Raw genomic sequence first — 21,395 nt, 5'->3', positions numbered from 1 at the left:
TACAGCCCTAGCCCTTCCCCTATGAAAAATTTCACAGCATGCCACTGCAATACCCACACACACAGCTAAAAATCTATTAGCTCTAAAGAAAGAAAACTTCACACCAGTATTCCTACATGTATGACCAAATCTTGAATCTTGGAAAGACCTACATTTATCATGATCAGGACACGTGGCTGCGGTAAAGATGGCTATCCTGCTGAAATGTTTGTTTCCTCTTTCAAGTGCTGCCAATCATCATTACACCCAGACAATTTAAAATTTGTTAGTGCTGAATAAACAAGTCTATTCACGAAGGGGAAAAAGCACGACTAGGCTCCCGAATTATAAATGGAAGTGTCCAAAAAGGCGGGCTTGGAATCCTACATTGCCAAACTCATTACGCCTCCCAACAGAAGCATTTGATGTCACTGATCCACTGGCAAAAAGGAAAACCATGGGTAGATACAGAAATTTCAGATCTTGTATATAGAGCATATCCCTTTTTACTCTCCTCACTATTGCAAACCCTTTTCTCCACATGAAACTAAATGTATGGAAAGCAAAGTTTAGAAAACTGTTTTCCCCAATATCCCCCCTTATCCCTCTTGGCATTCACCCATCTTTTAAAGAAGCAGAGCAATACTTAGATTGGAATGGTTGGGAACAGGTGGACCTTTTTAGATTAAAAGATTTCTGTGCAAACCCCTACAGAAAGAACAATTCATAGCTGCCATAAAAAGTAAAGGTAAAGGGAACCCTGACCATTAGGTCCAGTCATGACCGACTCTGGGGTTGCGGCGCTCATCTCGCTACTTGCTGCAGGGAGCTGCTCAGGCCTCTAAACTGTGGTGGTGAGTGCAGGCCCCGCCCCCTAGGCCGGATGGAGTTGGCAGGAGAGGGAGCGGCCCACCCGGCACTCACTCAGAGCAGCAGCAGCAGCAGTCTCCTGCTGGGCTCCTATGCTGGTGATAGGCTGAACTTAGATTCTTGGTACAGTGGTACCTCGGGTTAAGAACTTAATTTGTTCTGGAGGTCCATTCTTAACCTGGAACTGTTCTTAACCTGAAGCACCATTTTAGCTAATGGGGCCTCCCGCTGCCGCCGCATGATTTCTGTTCTCATCCTGAAGCATAGTTCTTAACCCGAGGTACTATTTCTGGGTTAGCGGAGTCTGTAACCTGAAGTGCCTGTAACCGCCCTGTGGAACGTTGTTTGAGGACTATCCCTGCCTCCAGGTCTGGTCCTGACCAGAAGGATACTGGATTCAGCAAGGGAAACCCACATTTCCTTCAGATGTGAAGGAAATAAGCAGCTATCTTATCTTTAAAAGACATCTGCAGGCAGCCCTGTTTAGGAAAGTTTTTAATATTTAATGCTTTTTAACACTCGATTGGGAGCCGCCCAGAGTGGCTGGGAAAACTCAGCCAGATGGGCGTGGTATAAATAAATTATTATTATTATTATTATTATTATTATTATTATTATTAACCTGAAGCATCTGTAACCCGAGGTACCACTGTATAACAGAGTACAGTGGTACCTCGGGTTACATACGCTTCAGATTACATACATTTCAGGTTACAGACTCCGCTAACCCAGAAGAAGAAGAAGAAGAAGAAGAAGAAGAAGAAGAAGAAGAAGAAGAAGAGTTTGGATTTGATATCCCGCTTTATCACTACCCTAGGGACTCTCAAAGCGGCTAACATTCTCCTTTCCCTTCCTCCCCCACAACAAACACTCTGTGGGGTGAGTGGGGCTGAGAGACTGTGACTGGCCCAAGGTCACCCAGCAGCTGCATGTGGAGGAGCGGGGACGCGAACCCAGTTCCCTAGATTACGAGTCTATCACTCTAAACCACTACACCACACTGGCTCGGGTTAAGTACTTCGGGTTAAGAACTTTGCTTCAGGATGAGAACAGAAATCGTGCTCCTGCGGTGCGGCGGCAGCCGGAGCCTCCATTAGCTAAAGTGGTACCTCAGGTTAAGAACAGCTTCAGGTTAAGATCGGACCTCCAGAATCAATTAAGTACTTAACCCGAGGTACCATTGTATGGTCAATAGCATTGGCTGAGAAACTAACATGCCAGGAAATAGCAGCAAAGGGCAAACACAATCCATATCCCTTTTATGACATATGGCAAATGTTTACTGAATGCATAAATTGTTCAGACTGTGGCAGAGTTCCCCAGAACTCTTCTGGAAACGTGGTGTGATCTCTTAGAGTAATGAAATGAAACTTCAAACACATGGCATGATAAAAAGTCTGCAGTTTTATCAGGACAAGTTTACTGTGGTAACAATTGTTTTCTCAAAATTTATCTTTTGTACCATGAAAATAAGGAAAAACAGTATTGAAAACAACAACATAAAAAGATCTTCCTGGATCCAGTCAGATTGTTGATCTCAGATTGGTGTGTGAGATGAGACCAGAAGGAGCCTGGTCACGTTTCGCTGTGAACTTTGGAGACTCAGTTCCTGCTCTCTTTTAGCCCTATTTATCATGCTCCTTGATCCTAGCTTTCCCTCAGCCATTCTGATTTATACAGTGGTACCTCTGGTTAAGGGACGCGGGTGGCGCTGTGGGTTAAACCACAGGGCCTAGGACTTGCCGATCAGAAGGTTGCGGTTCGAATCCCCATGACGGGGTGAGCTCCCGTTGCTCAGTCCCTGCTCCTGCCAACCTAGCAGTTCGAAAGCACAAAAGTGCAAGTAGATAAATAGGTACCACTCTGGCAGGAAGGTAAATGGAGTTTCCATGCACTGCTCTGGTTTGCCAGAAGCAGCTTAGTCATGCTGGCCACATGACCCGGAAGCTGTATGCTGGCTCCCTCGGCCAATAAAGCGAGATGAGTGCCGCAACCCCAGAGTCCCTCACGACTGGATCTAATGGTCAGGGGTCCCTTTACCTTGGGTTAAGAACTTAATTCATTCTGGAGGTCCGTTCTTAACCTGAAACTGTTCTTAACCTGAAGCACCACTTTAGCTAATAGGGCCTCCCGCTGCCGCCGCTGCGCAATTTCTGTTCTCATCCTGAAGCAAAGTTCTTAACCCAAGGTACTATTTCTGGGTTAGCAAAGTCTGTAACCTGAAGCGTCTGCAACCTGAGGTACCACTGTATAATCATATAACTGAAGAGTTGTAAGGGACCCTGAGGGTCATCTAGTCCAACCCCCTTGCAATGCAGCAATCTCAGCAGTAACTTGCATTTGAGGGGAAGTCACTATTCTGCTGGCTTTTGGCTAATTTTCCTTTTCAGCTGATTTTCAGGAACATGTTTGTATTCATCAGAAATGTGCCAGGTGCACACAACTAGAAGCTGTGTCCCTTTAAAAAGGGGAGGGGATATTGAGCATGATTTGTAGTGATTTTTGATGGCATCTATTGTTAATTTGTCCCTCCCTCTACTAGAGCATGGGTAGGCAAACTAAGGCCTGGAGGCCGGATCCGGCCCAATTGCCTTCTAAATCTGGCCTGAGGACTGTCCAGGAATCAGTATGTTTTTACATGAGTAGAATGTGTCCTTTTATTTAAAAGGCATAGGAATTCGTTCATTATTTCCCCCCAAAATATAGTCCGGCCCCCCACAAGGTCTGAAGGACAGTGGGCCGGCCCCCTGCTGAAAAAGTTAGCTGACCCCTGGTCTAGAGACTCCACTTAGCCTGCCCTGAGAAACTGAGTGGCTGGAAACTAGAGAGGCTGTCAGAGTTGAATCAGAGCGTGGCGGACTTTGGGCTTTCAGATTTCAGCGATGCCCTGTGCAAGGCTAAAATTTGGTGTAACCCCTCTCCTTCCCTCCGCAGCGTTGTTTCGGTGACCCTTGCAGGGCAGCAGCCTGGTTAAAAGGTAAAGGTAAAGGGACCCCTTACCATTAGGTCCAGTCATGACCGACTCTGGGGTTGCGGCGCTCATCTCGCTTTACTGGCCGAGGGAGCTGGTGAGCATGACTAAGCCGCTTCTGGTGAACCAGAGCAGCGCACAGAAACGCCGTTTACCTTCCTGCTGGAGCGGTACCTATTGATCTTCTTGCACTTCGACATGCTTTCGAACTGCTAGGTTGGCAGGAGCAGGGACCGAGCAGCGGGAGGGGATTTGAACCGCCGACCTTCTGTTACTCAAGCCTAAAACCGCCTCTGATCTGAGACTGATCTGGAAGCTGACTAGTGAGCACCCGAGGGTGAAAGGCACATCATCCCTGCCATTGATCCTATAAGAGCCAGGGAGGGCACTATTTCCACTTAGAACATTTGTTTGTTTAAATTTGTATATGGTCCTTCCTCCCCTCCAGACAGGAAATTCCTGCATCGCCGGGGGTTGGGCTAGATGACCCTCGGGTCCCTTCCAGGCCGACGACCCCAGGATTCTCTTTTTTTTTTAAATGATATTTTATTATTTTTACAATCAATAAACAAACAATACGAACAAGCAAATAGAAAAAGAAAAAAAGATAAAAACAACACGTACAGACAATATAAAATACAATATAAAAAAAGAAAAAAAGTAAAAATAAACAATTAAAAAAACCCAATCTTTGTGTCTTTGCATTATTTAACATTAACCTGAGCCTGCGACTTCCCCAGACCTTCCCGCTCTGTATTCTAGATCTTATATTCTGACAGTAAATTCTTTCCCTCTGGCTTATCTTTAGTTCAACTTAATCTTGCTATCTTAACATAATTACATTTCTATATATCTTAAAACATTAATCTTTCTTAATCATTAAGTTTTTATGCTAATATCCTTTTAAATTGACGACCCCAGGATTCTCTCTCGCAAACTTGCAGAGCCAGATGCCGTCTCCCGGGGAAACGGGAAGGAGAGGATCGCTGGCTTTTAGGAACTCTCTCTCTTCCTAAGCGGGCAGAGCCTCAGTGGCGCCCCGGGAGGCTGCACCCGGGGGTCAAATTTCCAGCCAAACCCTCTTCGTTGGACTGGGCTGGGCGGGGTGGGGCCGCCTCCTGCCGGCGCCCATAAGAGGTCCGGGCGCGCAGCCGGGCGCGGCAGGTGGGGCGCGATGGCGCTGCGCGAGTGGCTTCTCGGGGCGCTGCCTTCCGCGGATCCCGGGGCTTGGATCGTGCTGCTCGGGGTGCTGCTGCTCTCGTGGCTGGCGCTGCGCCCTCTGCGGCTCTTGCGCGGCCCGGACGAGGTGGGCTACGCGGGCGAAGCCGGGTGCAGCCGCGCAGAGGCGGCGCGGCGAGCGCGCAGGAGCCGGCGGCTCGGGCAGCTGCCGCCCGTCTACCCCAACGGCTGGTTCCGCCTGTTGGATTCGGCGCAGCTGGCCCGCGGAGAGGTGCGCAACGTGGCTGCGCTGGGTAAGTGGGGTTCCGGAGCATGGGCAGATTGCGGCGCGGGCAGCTTGGAAGTGGAGCCATGCCGAGCGCGCACCAGAATCAGCTGCGCGTAAAAGCGCGCACCGGAATCCTGCTGCCAAGCGCGCGGCACAGTGCGCTGTTGGCAAGTCCTGCCAGGCGCCGGCCTCGAGATCCCACCCTATGGAAAGGAATCCAGGGTGTCCCCACGAGGGTCGGTGGTACCTTTGTCTCTGAAAGGTGGCTTGCTAGCTGCGGGGAACTCTTTCTGCCTTCCTTTCCGCAGAGAGGCTTTCCCTGACGCGACAGTCTCTGCGGCGAGTCAGGAATGGCAGCTATAAAATCCCGGAATGATTGACAGGGAGGGGAGCCCGGGGTCTTCTAGTCCAGCCCCCTGCAAGGCAGGAATCTCAGCTCAAGAATCGCTGGCAACCTCTGTTGAAGAAAAAAACAAAACACTCCAATTACACCCAGAAAAGACCGCAGTCAATAGAATCTTCTGAGGCACCTGCCAGAATATATACTAAGGGCAGCACATTTTGCAAAACGCTTTTTATTTCTGCATTGCAGGGGGTTGGGCTGGATGACCCTCTGGGGTTGGTAGGCGTCACTTTGGTGTGTGTGTGTATTTGGCAACTTGAATGCTCGGAATCTTAAATTCTGCGCTCCGTCTGCAAAGGGGGGCAACCAAGATGGCCCGGGGTCTGGAAACCAAGCCTTGGGAGTAGCTGGGTCTGTTTAACCTGCAAAAGAGGAGACTGGGAGGAGACATGATAGCCATCTTCAAATATCTCAAGGGCTGTCCCATGGAAGATGAGGCAAGATTGTTTCCTCCTGCTCTGGAGGGTAGGACTCGAACCCATGGCTTCAAGTTACAAGGAAGAAGATTCCAACGAAACATCAGGAAGAGCTTTCTGATAGTAAGAGGTGTTCGGCAGTAGAACGGATTCCCGTGAGAAGTTGTGGACTCTCCTTCCTTGGAGGTTTTTAAGCAGAGGTTGGGTGGCCATCCGTCAGGGATGCTTTAGCTGAGTTTATTCCTGCATTGCAGAGGGTTGGACTAGATGACCCTGGGGGTCCCTTCCAATTTTATAGCTCCACGACTTTCCCTTTCTCCTCTTCCTCCTCTTCGCTGTCAGCACTTTGCAGATGTGTTTGGCAGAAAAGACAAAATCAGTGGGTGCTGACAGGCAGCGCTCAGAGGCCAACAATTTTTCTTAAAAAATGCACATCCCCATTCAGTTTTTGTCCTCTGAGCTGCAGGTTTTGGTACCCTCCTGCAACTGAAACCATTCCGAACAATCCTGTCTACACAGGAAACTTGAATCCAGTCTCAGACTGTTTTAGGAACTTCTCATTGGCTCCCAGCCCCCAAGAGCTGCCCTGTTTGTTTTAAAGAGTTAGATTAAAGGGGGGAACTTAGAGGGCAGGAGGGTGATGGCTGCCCCTGCCCCTCCCTGCGAAGCTCTGCCCAAACCCCATCGCCAGTACTAGAAATTCCCCAGGTGGCTGGCACGTTTTGTGACCGGTGCAGGTCCGATTGCGACCATGTGGAGACCTTTGGATGCTAGGCTGGCGGCTGACATCTCCATCTTGCTGGGCCCTCCAGCTTTCTTAAGCAGCGAGGCAGAAGAGCTTTATTCACTGCATTCATATCCCACCTTTTTCTCCAAAGAGTACATAGTAATAGTAATTTATTATTTGTACCCCGCCCACCTGGCTGGGTTTCCCCAGCCACTCTGGGCGGCTTCCAACAAAGATTAAAAATACATTAAGATGTCACACATTAAAAACTTCCCTGAACAGGGCTGCCTTCAGATGTCTTCTAAAAGTCTGGTAGTTGTTGTTCTCTTTGACATCTGGTGGGAGGACGTTCCACAGGGAGGGTGCCACTACCGAGAAGGCCCTCTGCCTGGTTCCCTGTAACTTGGCTTCTCACAGCGAGGGAACCGTCAGAAGGCCCTTGGCACTGGACCTCAGGGTCCGGGCTGGACGATGGGGGTGGAGAGGCTCCTTCAGGTATACTGGGCTGAGGCTGTTTAGGGCTTTAAAGGTCAGCACCAACACTTTGAATTGTGCTCAGAAACGTGCTGGGAGCCAATGTAGGTCTTTCAGGACCGGTGTTATATGGTCTCGGTGGCCACTCCCAGTCACACTCCCCTCAGTTAATCCCTACAATGACCCTGTGAGGTAGGTGAAGAGGCTTCAACTGACTCCAAGGTCACCCAGTGAGTTTCAGGACGGAGTGGAGGAATTTGAACCCCAATCTCACAGTTCCTCATCCAACACTCTAACCACTATACCCCACTGCCTTCCTAGAGTCCTTCTGCTACAGGGCAGCTCTATAAATTCAGTAGGTAAATAAATATAGGCAAAGCAAAGTGACCTGAAATATTTTCCTTGAAGCATGAATTTGTTTTATTCCGGATTGTTTTATTTCACATTTAAATGTGTTGTCAGCAGCCTGGAGATTTTTTTCTTTAAACTATAAAACAGTATAGAAATGCAATGAATAACAATACTACTAATAATAAATGTCACTGCAAAAAAAGGCACCTGGATATTCTGTTCTGGCCATCACAACCTAGGTTTAAGGTGCTATTTAAGCTTATATATCTGAGTTTCCAACAGTGGAAATGCATAATAATAATAATAATAATAATAATAATAATAAATTTCATTGGTAGGAAAAAATGCCGCCTAGGTACTCTGTTGTGGCGACTGCAATCTACGTTTAAGGTGCCATTTGGCGATCAGCTTCTAAGTCTGAATTTCTAGCACTGCCCATCGCCAAACCACCACATTTTTTTACAATTTGCGTACGGCAGTGTTCAAAACTCCCATTGTCCTAGGCGCATTTTGCGACAGGGACTTTCATTAGCGTGAGCAGTCTCTGAGCTCTGGGCGCAGTGCTGCACCTAAGATTTCAGATTAAAACTGCAGAGTGGAGGGAAAGGGGGACCTTTTTCTGCCTCCCCACTTCCACTACTCTCTGAAGATTAAGAGACCCTCTTAAGAAGATTAAGGGATGTGGGCAGGGGAAGGATTAGACCATGTGACAAATGAACACAATATTTTAGCTGCAGTTCATTCATTTTCAGCTTTGTATTAAAATTATATTTCATTGATGCGCCCATAACTTAGGTTTAAGGTGCCATTCAGCTCCTAGCTTTCACACCTCGGTTTCTAACGCTGGCGTACAGGGTGGCAAAAGCTGGGTGCCCCTTGCCGTCATCTCCTGGCACCCACTGCCAACTCCTTTCTCTGCCCGACTTGGAGCAGCCCACCCAGAGGCCGGGCAATTTTCTTTCCCCACTTCTTCTCTTCGTTGCTCCTTGTTTTAGAAACTCGCAATGCTGTTTGCCTACACAGAGTTCCGCGTCTTCTTCATCCCACTGGTGGCCTTGGAGATGTAGAGGAAACTCAAACCTTGCCAAGCCTTGTTGTCAGAGCTTCTTTCGTCGACTCACCCACGATTGCCGGCAATACACCCTTTAATCAAACCAGGAACAAAGCGAGCCGTTTGCCTTTTGTAGCAAGTTACTTGGCGAGTTGTTTGCAATAACCGGGTTGCAGTGTTGCCCGAAGGCTTTATGGCCTCAATATCCATTTGGCCAGTCACAAAAGGGTGTGCGTTTTTTTGTGCCTCCTGCAAAGCTGAGCAAGCCTTCAGAAAACAACTATTTGACTTTCCGAAGACATCTGAAGGCTGCCCTGTACAGAGACGTTTTTCATGGTCGATGTTTTATAGTGTTTTAAATATTTTGTTGGGTGCCGCCCAGAGTGGCTCGGGCAACCCAGTCAGACGGGAAGCATATAAATAAGATAATAATAGTTCAAATTCTTTTTTGGCGAACCATCAGCTCTTAGAAGTGGTAATTTTTTTACCTATTTACTGATCACATATCCTACCTCGGTAAGTCTTGAAAAACAGACCCAGTAAGGTAGGCCTGATATTGCAGCCAGAAGTAGACATTGTTAGAAACTGAGATACACAAGCTAATTGCCAAATTCCTGCATTGCAGGGGGCTGGGCTAGATGACCTTTGGGTCCCTTCCAACTCTATGGTAATTGCACCTTAAACCTGGCTTGCGGTTGCCCCCACGGAATGTGGTGCATCTCTTTTTTTCTTTTTTGCAATGACATTTCTTATTCTCATCATTCAGTTCATTTCTATCCTGCTTTATGTTTTAAAGGAAAAATTTCTAACACGTTCAAACATCCAATCGGACCATCAAGCTCATTGGAAAATATTTCAGATCCTTCTTGAAGGGATATTTTGCTTTCCTCATCTTTATGGGCCGACTTAATTTAGGAAGGCAGTGAGGTGTAGTGGCTGGAGCACGGGTAGGCAAGCTAAGAACCAGGGGCCAGATCTGGCCCAATCGCCTTCTCAATCCGGCCTGCAGACGGTCCGGGAATCAGCGTGTTTTTACATGATTAGAATGTGTCCTTTTATTTAAAATGCATCTCTGGGTTATTTGTGGGGCATAGGAATTCGTTCATGCCCGCTCCCCAAATATAGTCCGGCCCCAGACAAGGTCTGAGGGACGGTGGACAGGCCCCCTGCTGAAAAAGTTTGCTGACCCCTGGGCTACCCCATTCTATAGATCTGATCAGGCAGCCGGTAGAGTTGCCATATGTCCTCTTTTTCTAGGACATGCCCTCTATTTCATGATGAGAGTTATCATAGAGATCCAGAATGAAAAGTTGGCCAATGTGTCCTCTTTTTTGCTCTTCAGATTATGGCATCCATCACGGATGGTTCAGGAATCAGCGTCTTTCTACATGAGTAGAATGTGTCCTTTTATTTAAAATGCATCTCTGGGATATTTGTGGGGCATAGGAATTCGTTCATTTCCCCCCAGAAAAAATATAGTCCGGCCCCCCACAAGGTCTGAGGGACAGTGGACAGGCCCCCTGCTGAAAAAGTTTGCTGACCCCTGAGCTAGAGGGTCGGACCAGAACCTGGGAGATCCGGGTTGAAGTCCCCACTCAGTCATGAAACTGACAGGGTGACGTTGGAGTGGGTCGCTGCCTTTTAGCCTGCCCCACGGGGCTGTTGTAGGGCTCAACTAAGCAAGGAAGTGAACCCTGTACCCTTGGAAAATAAAGGTGGGATATAAATGTCATAAACAAACTCTCTTGCTTATCTGCTTAAGAAAGCTGGAGGGAGCAGCCAGGTAAGATGTCAGTCGCTAACCTGGCACCCAGAAATCTCCACACGGGGATGTGTTCCTTAGGGAATCTCGCCTCAGCAAGGAAGGTCAAGTTTCCCTCTACACCAGCTCTCGGTTGGATGTGCGCAAAAGCTTCTCATACAACTGAAAGGATAAGGACCCTGGAATAAGTCCAACCCCTGCAAAGCACGAATCCTTTGCCTAAGCCTGGACTCGAACCCACGACCCTGACATTCAGAGCCTCGTGTTCTACTGACAGAGCTATCTCAGTGTCCCACTTTCTTACAGGCCTTTTCAAGCAAAGATGAGTTTGGCGGGTCTCTGGCGCTCTGCGTATTGTATTCCTTGTAATTGCAGAATTGGAAGGGACTTCGAGGTCCTCTAGTCTAACCCCCTTCGAGGCAGGAATGTGCCGCTGTCCTTTACAGGGATCGAACCTGCAACCTTGGCAGACTCTTTTTTTGCTGCCTTCTTCACGGAGCGGCCAGCTCCTGGCTTCCTCACCCCAGCGGAGGCATTCCTAAAGGATTCAGAACGAAGCTTTCTCCAGTTCTCCAGCCAGTGCGGCAGAGCCGGAAAAACGAGTTGTGGAAATGTGCGGCATGTCAAAGGCAAGACCTCGCCGCCTTGTTCGGCTTTGCAATCAAAGAATTGTTGATCTGGAAGGGGAACCCAGGGTCATCTAGTCCAGCCCGCTTGAGGCAGGACTTTTTTGCCCAATGAGGGGCTCGAACCCATGACCGAGAAGAGCCCATCGCAATAAGGAAGAAAGCGTGGGCGTTTAGGGGCTGCGGCCGAAAGCAGATTCAAGCCACCTTCATTAAGGTGTCACCCAGAAATGTTGACTTTCCTCCAAATCGATGTTCTAGTTGTGCGCTGGCTTGAGGACATGGTGTGCCGCCCAACCAATGGGGCAACCAGGCTGACATGCTGACACCCCAGCAGCCAAGCTTGTCTGATGACGGACTCCAAACGGATGCCAAGGTTTTGTCCTCGTTTTGCGCCACTCCCAGACTCAGCAATCAACACTTGAACTGGGAGCTAATGTGAAAGAAAGGGTGAGAGTTTAGCTAAGGCCGCAGGTGGGACGTGGGTTAAACCACAGAGCTTGCCAATCAGATTGGCGGTTCGAATCCCCGCGACAGGGTGAGCTCCCATTGCTCGGTCCCTGCTCCTGCCAACCTAACAGTTCAAAAGCACGTCACAGTGCAAGTAGATAAATAGGTACCACTCCGGAGGGAAGGTAAACGGTGTTTCCGTGCGCTGCTCTGGTTCGCCAGAAGCGGCTTAGTCATGCTGGCCACATGACCCGGAAGCTGTACGCCGGCTCCCTCGGCCAATAAAGCGAGATGAGCGCCGCAACCCCAGAGTCGGCCACGACTGGACCTAATGGTCAGGGGTCCCTTTACCGTTTACCTTTAAGGCCGCAGGTGCGATCCCCGTAAAGGATAGCTGCATCTTCCTGCATTGCAGGGGGTGGCCTGGATGTCCCTCAGATCCCTTCCAAGCCTGCTGTTTTCATAGAACCCTAGAATGGTCAAGTTGGAAGGGACCTCATCTAGTCTAACCCCTGTGATGCAGGACTCACCTCCCTGGTGGGTCTCGAACCCACAACCCGGAGATTAAAAGTCTCCACCCAAACGTCCAAGCGAATCCAAGCTTTCGGGCCGGAGGTTTCCATTGTTTGGTGCAGGCTTCAGAAGGCAACATCCAGCCCACAAGGCCCACAGCAAAGAGGCTTCATCCTTGCATTTCTGACCCACGTGGGTTCGAGTCCCTTGTTGGACTGAAGATTCCTGCATTGGGCTAGACCAGGCATAGGCCAACTCTGGCCCTCCAGATGTTTTGGAACTACAGTTCCCATCATCCCTAGCTAACAAGGCCAATGGTCAGGGATGATAGGAACTGTAGCCTCAAAACATCTGGAGGGCCGGGGTTGGGCTAGATGACCCGCAGGGTCCCTTCCAACTCGACAGCTCTAGGACTCTCGAAAAGCAGCCGCCTTTTGCATCAAGCAGTTCTGCTTTGGGTTGACTGAGGAAAACGGGGCGATCTGTCCTGGAAGATCCCTGGGAAAAAGGTCGCCGGGGTGACCCCGGCCTTGTTGCTGCTTGCGAAGGGGACCCCACCGCAGGCAGGACTTTGGGCCACCCCGAAACATCAGTCCGCCACTGCCCAGACTGAGTTTCCGGCTGCCCCACCCCAGCGGAGGCATTCTCAACGGCTTTTGCTTGACCCTTCCTCCAGTTCCTCACTCCGTGCGGCAGAGCCAGAAAAGCAGGTTGGCAAAGTGAGCAGCGTGCCAAAGGCAGACCGCCTCCCCCTCCGCCCTGCTCAGCCTTGGAACCGTCAAGTTGGAAGGGACCCCCAGGGTCATCTAGACCAACCCCTGGCAAAACAGGTATCTTCTGCCTAATGCGGGACTCAAACCCACAACCCTGAGATTCGGCGACTCCTGCTCTTCTGACTGAACTATAGAATTCTATAATTATTGAGTTGGGAGCGAATTCCAAAGTCATCTAGTCTAGCCCCCTGCAAGGCAAGAATCTTCTGCCCCATATGGGGCCCAATTATTCATTCTTCTGTCTTTCAGGGAACATATTCACGTCTGGAGAGCTTCCTAACCGGATCATTTCTGAGAGAATTTAAGCGCTCCTTGGCAGAGCGGCCAACTTACCATGTTGCTCCGCCTTGGCAGTTTCAGCGCTGCTGACTCTCAAAACTTTGGGATTGTCCGAAAAGACACCACCAAAAACGAATCAATTTGAGCCAGACTACTCCAGTGGGGTCAGTTAGACCCAGGTTGTTTTTTTAAGCAATGTGGGCTTGAGTCCCACATTGGGCAAAAGATTCCTGGCTTGCAGGGGGTTGGACTGGATGACCTTCAGGATCCCCTCCAACTCGAAAATTCTGGGATTCTGTGGGCAGGATGTGGCATGAGGTCTGTGCAGCGGGAAAAGAGGCTGTCCCTGGGTGCCGATAAGCCCTTCTGGCTCCTTTGCTCGCCCCCCATGGATGAGGCTGGGCCGAGGGCAGTGGCTTCAGATGGAAAAACTTCCCCCGGTTGACCTTGAGAAATGAGATGCCTGCAGTCCAGTTTAGCAGGCCCTTCTGCTCCCAGCCAGATCTTCACACTGCTTGTAAATCCAGCACAAGCTCCCAAGTGTCCCTATTTCCCAGGGACATCCCTGATTTAGAGAAGCCGTCCCGGTTTCTAATTTGATCCCGGAATGTCCCGCTTTTCCTTCGGACGTCCCTATTTTCACTGGGAAAATGTTGGGGGGGGGGTACGGAGTTATCCGACTCCCGAATCGTTTGAAGGTACTGTCATACCTTGGTTTTCGAATAGCTTAGTTCTCGAACGTTTTGGTTCCCGAACGCCGCAAACCCGGAAGTGACTGTTCCGGTTTGTGAACTGTTTTTGGAAGCCAAACGTCCAACAGGACTGCCACGGCTTCCGATTGACCTGCAGGAAGCTCCTGCAGTCAATCAGAAGCTGCGCTTTGGTTTCTGAACGTTTTGGAAGTCAAACGGACTTTCGGAACAGATTCAGTTCGACTTCCAAGGTCCGACTGTATGGGGAAGTTTTTAAAATGCTTAATGTGTTATTATGTCTTTATATATGTTGGAAGCTGCCCAGAGTGGCTGAGGCAAGCCAGTAAGATATGTGGTGTCTTAATGCGTAGTAAAATTATCATTATGGAATGAGACGTCATTGGAGAAACGTTGGAGGGTATGATATATATAACAGTGGTTTTCAACCAGTTTGCCGTGGCACCCTGGGGCGCCTTGAAGGATGGCAAGGGGTGCTGCGGGCAACCCTGGCCTCTGTCCCCCTTTCCTTCCTTCCCTCCTCTGATGCCCTCTCGCGTCTCGGCCTCCCAAAGGCTTGCACAACTGCTTCTTGCAGCAGCCCTGGCTACAAGCTCCGCAGGCGAAAGGTGCCTCTGGGGCTGGCCAGGGGATGCTGTGTGCCAGGAGCTGAGGCAGCCTCGGAGTAAGCAAGCGAGTGGGCGAGGGAGCCCAGCCAGCCAGTCCGCCAGCCACTGCTGTTGGGAATGGACAGACAAGTGGGAGGCCGGGCAGGCAGGCTCTGTGCCGGCCTTCCATGTACCTGCTGTGTACAATGCCTGCCTGGGAGCTGAGTGCCCAGTGCTGAAGGGGAGCCGTTGTGCCATGCAGGCCTGGTAAGGCCTGCTGCCGCCACCCAAGGTGGTGGCCTCATGTTCTTCTTTGGCCTGTCTCCGTTGGGCAACTAAGGCTGGGGGCATCCTCTTTCCAGGCTCCTGTGGGGCAGTGTGAGGAGGCACCTCTCTTTGGGGCAGGGGGACAGTTCAGAGACCAAGGGTGGCAGCAGTGGCTGCCCAGAGGACTCCCAAGGAAAGGGGAGAGGAGGCTGAGGGAGCGCTCCACAGGTGAGGGGGTTCGAAAAGGGGTGAGGGGCTGCCGGCTCTGCAGATAAGGGGGGATATAACTGGGCTCCTGAGCCCCACAGGGGTGCAGCAGAAGGAATGTAGTTGGTCAAGGGAGCTGTGGACTCAAAAATAATTTCGGAGACACCGTTGAGGCCAAAGAAGAAGAAGAAGGACTCAGAAAGGCTGAAAATCTCTGGCATGTAATCATTGAGTTGGAAGGGACCCTGAAGGATGCCAACTTGAATAAAATATTGGGGGGCGCAGGACCACATCATTGATCACATGACGCAGTGCACACACATAATAATATAATAATAATCATTTATTATTTATACCCCGCCCATCTGGCTGGGTTTCCCCAGCCACTCTGGGCAGCTTCCAACAGAACACTAAAATGCAATAACATATTAAACATTAAAAGCTTCCCTAAACAGGGCTGCCTTCAGATGTCTTCTAAAAGTTTGGTAGTTGTTTATCTCTTTGACATCTGGTGGGAGGATGTTCCACAGGGCGGGTGCCACCACTGAGAAGGCCCTCAGCGCTGGAACTCAGTGTCCAGGCAGAACGATGGGGGTGGAGACGCTCCTTCAGGTATACTGGACTGAGGCCATTTAGGGCTTTCAAGGTCAGCACCAACACTTTGAATTGTGCTCGGAAACGTACACAAACACTGTTTGAATGGCAGTGCTCATCAACTTGGGGGGGCGGCCCCCTAAAATATTTGATTTTGGGGGCCAAAGCATAGTTGGCTCCTATGTTGAGGGTCATCTAGTCTAAGCCCCTGCTAGGGAGGAAGAGGCAGCTGCCCAATATGGGGATCAATCCTGCAACCTTGGTGTTGTCAACAATCACACTCTAACCAACTGAGCTCTCCAGCATTTTAGAAGCCCAGAATTGTCAAGGGACCCCAGGGGGTCATCTAGTCCCACCCCCCGCAATGCACAACAGATGGTGCTCTGGGGAAGTTTTACTAATTTTACAATTAAATTTACAATTACAACTAACTTATGGTCTGTGCGTGTGGTTTGGGAGCTGCACGGCCAGGGAAAAAACAATGCTATCCAGGGTTGTAAAGACTGCAGAGAGAATTATTGGGTGCACTCTTCCCACCTTAGATCAAATCTATGCTGCCAGGTGCCATAAGAAAGCGGCAGAGATAGCACATGATAGTACACACCCCGGAAATGATCTCTTTCAGCTTCTGCCTTCTGGAAGAAGGTATAGGGTTATAAAGGCCAGGACTAGCCGCCTGAAAAACAGTTTCTACGCTAATGCAATTCTGGTTCTAAACGCAGCATAAGGGGCCTCTGTAGTATAGTGTATTTTAAAATGGGGTTTTAGAGTTTTTTAGGGGTTTCTGAATGTTTTATGTAGTTTTTATGTAGTTTTATGTAGTTTTGTGGTAGATTTATGTAGTTTTATGTAGTTTTTCAATTTCATTGTTCCGCAAGGGACAATGACAATAAAGATATCGCATATCGCATCGTGTATCGTATATCGTATACAATACTGGATTATTATTATTTAAAGCTGAATTCTGCAGCTCGTACCCAAAGTCACTTCTGCGCTCTGGAGAAGCTATGCATCTCTGCATGACTGTGGGTTCCCCAGAGGCATCGGGCGGCTACTCATGCTGTTTTTGAGCTGTTTGATTAGATTTTATGCCGTATGAAGCATAGCAGGAGCAGACCGTTAGAATTGTGGAGTTAGAAGGGACCTAAGGGATCTGCAGGGACGCAGGTGGCGCTGTGGGTTAAACCACAGAGCCTAGGGCTTGCCGATCAGAAGGTCGGCGGTTTGAATCCCTGTGACGGGGTGAGCTCCCGTTGCTCGGTCCCTGCTCCTGCCAACCTAGCAGTTCGAAAGCACATCAAAGTGCAAGGAGATAAATAGGTACCACACCGGCGGGAAGGTAAACGGCATTTTCGTGCGCTGCTCTGGTTCGCCAGAAGCGGCTTAATCATGCTGGCCACATGACCCGGAAGCTGTACGCCGGCTCCCTCGGCCAATAAAGCGAGATGAGTGCCGCAACCCCAGAGTCGTCCGCGACTGGACCTAACGGTCAGGGGTCCCTTTACCCTTTACCTTTAAGGGTAATCTAGCCCACGGGTGGCGCTGTGGGTTAAACCACAGAGCCTAGGACTTGCCGATCAGAAGATAAATAGGTACTGCTCCGGCGGGAAGGTAAACAGTGTTTCTGTGCACTGCTCTGGTTCGCCAGAACCATGCTGGCCACATGACCCGGAAGCTGTACGCTCCCTCAGCCAATAAAGCGAGATGAGCACCGCAACCCCAGAGTCGGTCATAACTGGACCTAGAGGTCAGGGGTCCCTTTACCCTTTACCTTTAAGGGTCATCTAGCCCACCCCCGCAGTGCAGGAATCTTTTGCCCAACATGGGCCTTGAATTCACAACCCTGAGATTAAGAGCCTTATGCTCAGCTGGTGAGAGTGTGTTTCTGATAACGCCAAGGTTGCAGGTTTGATCCCCGTATGGGACAGCTGCATATTCCCACACTGCAGGGTTGGGGTCCCTTCCAACCATTCCATGAGTCTATATCTAGCCATAGAGCATAGCAGACTTTGCTTTTCATTCCCTGCTTCTCCGCTGTGTGAACAGGATGGGCTCCGTTTGGCCCCACCCAGACTCACTCCTCTTCTCAGAGCTGGATAAAACTTGCAGATGTCGGTTCGAGTCCTACCCTCTAGAGCAGGAGAAAACAAGCTGTGTTTTGCTCTAGTGAATATTCTCCAACCGTGAAGCTGCGTCTTATCATACGCCGGGTGTCACACAAGCAAAGTGGATGTGAGATTTTTCCACGCCTCGTTTTTGCAACAGCCTCTCTTTTGTTTAAATCGGGCATTTGCCCAAATTACGGCTTTAGGCTGAAATCCTGTTTTCTTCATTCCGGGACTCTTCTCCTTAAGTCACCCCTTTCAAACAGCTTTCCTTTCCCACCACAGAATCATAGAGGTGGAAGGGACCTCAAGGGTCATCTAGTCCAACCCCCTGCAATTCAGGAAGCTCAATTAAGCATCCATGATAGATGGCCATCCGACCTCTGCTTAGAAACCTCCAAGGAAGGAGAGAGGTCACTCTGCTCTTCCTGGCAGAAAACTCTTCCTGATGTTTCCTTGCAACTGGAATCAATTTGTTTGGGTCCTACCCTTCAGAGCAGGAGAAAACAAGCTTGTTCCATGTGACAGCCCTTGAGATATTTGAAGATGCCGATATTATCTCATCTTTTTGAGGATAAACTTACCCAGCTCCCTCCTAAGGCTTGGTTTCTGGACTCTCGATCATCTTGGTCGCCCTCCTCTGCACATCTTCCAGCTGGTCAACGTCCTTCTTAAATTGTGGTGCCCAGAACTGGACACAGTATTCCAGGTTTGGTCTGACCAAGGCAGACTAGAGAGGGACTACGACTTCCCTGGACCTGGACACTAGACTTCTGTCGATGCAGCCTAGAATAGCGTTAGTTTGTTGTTGTTGTTTTGCTGCCGCATCACACTGTTGACTCATGATAAGCCTGTGGTCCACTGAGGCTCCTAGACCCCTTTCACATGAGGCACCAAAACAGAGGACAGAGCTGAGTGCAACTTCAGCAACAAAGAGTGAACATGAACATGAAATTTATTATGGTCAGAGACCAGCTTGAGAAACACAAATGGAACTACAATCCCAGCAGCAAAACAAACATTTAAAACAATATACAACAATATACAACAATGGATTTCAAGTTTAAAAGTGTGATAGGCATATAAACACATAAAAATAGACTACCTTAGAGAAATGACCCAAAGTCGCCCGTAGATCCGGGTTTGGGAATTTTCTTAACAAACTAGATTGAATCAGGGCGTGGTCTGCGCCTACAGATCTGTGCGCAGAATCTGGCAACAATCTGGGTTGCCTTGTGGCATTTGCCTAACAGGAGAAGATCGAATTTTTGCTTTACTGGGAGATCAGCAAGCCTCACCAGCAGGAGGTCAATGGTTTCTTTACGTAAAAGGGACTTCTAAAAAAATATGTGTTCAGGGCTTCCTATATCCCCCAATGGACAGGCGCAAATTCTCTGGTCATATGGGACTTTTTAAAAGGATCCTTCCAAGACCGGCAAGGGCAGAGCCGAACTTCTGGCAAGTGTGAAAGCCCTTCTTGCATTTTTGGATACAAGAAAAAAGAGATATGCTGCTGGTGCAGCTATATCTCTCTCGATTTCTACAATTTTGTAGTTGGGGCACCTTAAGCAGTCCTGTTGTCTCTCGGTGTCTATAATTCTTTGCCTAACCATTGCTTTTGACAAAGAGTGAAGAAATCATTCTCACTTCTTGGGGGCTTTTAAGCAGAGGTTGGCTGGCATTCAGGTGGAATTTTTGAAATGTCTGGGAAAACCTGGGAACACGACAGCCCAATTTTCCTATTAAATTGGTAAAAATGTCATTTTTACCCCCTCCCCAACTTTGCCCAACTTTTGTGTCTGGATTTTCACTTTATGAAATATGGCAACCTTACATCTAGGGATTCTCTTTGGGCTTCCCCCACCCAGTTGAGAATCAAATCCTTTGTCCTAGCTGAGAGAAGAGCTAGCCTTAGCTCCCTGGGCCTCATCCTGCCTTCTCTCTTTCCTCCGGCAGGGGAGCAGTTTGCCGTCTTCCGGAACTCGGATGGGAAAGTTTGTGTGGTGGATGCCTACTGCCCTCACCTGGGCGCCAACCTGGGTGTCGGAGGCCAGGTGGTGGGCAGCTGCATTGAGTGCCCGTTCCACGGCTGGCAGTTCGATGGAGAGAGCGGCAAGTGTGTCAGGATCCCGTACGCCGAGAAAGGTGAGCCGCCTTTGGCCATCTCATTGAACCCTGAACGTGTTTCGCACCTGGGGCCTGGAAGACAGGGGGCGGCTCAGCACTTTGGGGGCCAAGGGGGGCAGCCCTCACAGGGGTGGCACAAGGCCATGTGGCAGAAATCAAAGCAGAAATCCCTGAAGATAAGCAAAGGTTCTGTTAAAACCAGGAATGGGGGGCAATTAAAGGACTCCCCCAAAATCCCAAGTCCCCACCACAGCCTCAAACTAAGGCCAGGGCAATGACCTTTGACACAGGCTCCGTAATACACAACAGCAAAGAGGCTCAGAAAAGCAGTCTATAAAATTGTGGCAATAAGCAGATACCATCCGTCGTACTGTTCCCCCTGACTATCCAACATAGAATCAAATAATCGCCAAAATTCAACGGTTTGATGGATTTCCTTGGTTCCTACGGCTAATGACTAGATCTAGATCCCCCCTGCTTCCATAATCCCTTAAGCATAAGGTCACACACTCCTTGCCCCTCCATAAGGTGGGAATGCAGCCTCACAATACGAGGCAGGAGGTGATCAAGGGCAGCCCAAACCCTAGACAGAAATCCATCGGGATGGTGGATCGAACCCTGATACCTTCAGAGGAGAATTGTGGGGAGAGCCTTGCAGCTAGGGGGCTGTGTAAATACTTTTATTGTTCTTGGGAAGCAGGCAGGGGTGGAGGAAGGGGGGTGCAGTGGGTGCGGTCGGCCCCGGGTGTCACCACTGAGGGGGGTGACAAAATGCTGGTCGGCACTCACCGTGGGGCCTGCTGCGTGCCTGAGCCACCGCACGCAGGCTCTGAGCTGCCCACACGGTCCGCCCGCTGGCTGCCCCCCAGCTGTAGGGTGGCTGAATGGGAGAAGGCAGGCAGTGGCGTCGCAAGGTGGGGGCAGGGGGGCAGTGCGCCCTGGGTTCTATGTCTGGGAGAGTAACAAGATGGCACTCTGTGGGGTGCTTGCCCTGCCGCCCTGGCCCGGGTGCAGCGGAGTGAGCAGGGCCTCGCAGAGACAGGCAGAGGCCCGGGCCAGGTAGATAATGTGGCCCCCCTTTTTATTTACCCTGGGGATAACTGAAGCCTTATAAATAAGTAAGTATATTTTCACAGAAGTTATGGTGACAAATAATTTTATTTCAAGGCTTGAACCGTATCTGCATATAAAGACAAAATGGAAAAGATAGATGAATATGCTAACCGAGGCTCCCTTTGGAATCGGAGGGCCGGGCCAAGTGGCCCATATGGCCCCCCCCCCTCTGTCTGGGCCTGGGCGCAAGCCGCCATCATGCCACCACCGCCGCATGTGGAGGATCCTCCGTTCATGTCTACAGCCGCAAGCAGAGGATCTCACCAACGTCCGCACGGCTCTTAGGCGGCGCCGGTAGCAAACTGCTATGTACAACGCATGCGCGGTGTCGCACGCATGCGCTGTGCATAGCAACACCGCACATGGGCTGTACATAGAGGTTTGCCACCGGCACTGCTGGAGCGCTGTACGGATGGCGGTGGGATCCCTCTGCAGCCAGCAAGAGCCATTTACGGCGAGCCGGGGTTCCCTCTCCTAGCGTCCTTCCCTGCCCACCTTGCCGTAAGCGGCTCCCGCTTTGCCGCTTTATAGCGAGGGAGGGGGACAGAAGGGAGCCGTGGCTCCTGAGAGGACGCAGCTTTGCCAGCGCCCCG

The 21,395-nt window shown here is 50.0% G+C and overlaps 1 protein-coding gene across 1 annotated transcript in view; it reads left to right on the top strand.

The window, feature by feature from the left end:
* Positions 1-4,770: 4,770 nt before the first annotated feature.
* Positions 4,771-21,395, top strand: part of LOC310670555 (cholesterol 7-desaturase nvd-like) — a gene marked incomplete at its 5' end in the record, with an annotated part of 30,859 nt that continues 14,234 nt past the window's right edge. The window contains 4 exon segments of the mRNA XM_083426079.1: positions 4,771-4,791; positions 4,793-4,839; positions 4,841-5,292; positions 19,519-19,707. Of these exon segments, the coding sequence (XP_083282205.1) occupies positions 4,771-4,791; positions 4,793-4,839; positions 4,841-5,292; positions 19,519-19,707 (709 nt within the window).

Source organism: Podarcis tiliguerta (genome assembly GCF_965153285.1).
Source record: "Podarcis tiliguerta genome assembly, chromosome: 2".
NCBI lineage: Eukaryota > Metazoa > Chordata > Lepidosauria > Squamata > Lacertidae > Podarcis > Podarcis tiliguerta.
Note: the sequence above shows the minus strand (reverse complement) of the source record. Positions and strands in the feature narration are given on the sequence as shown.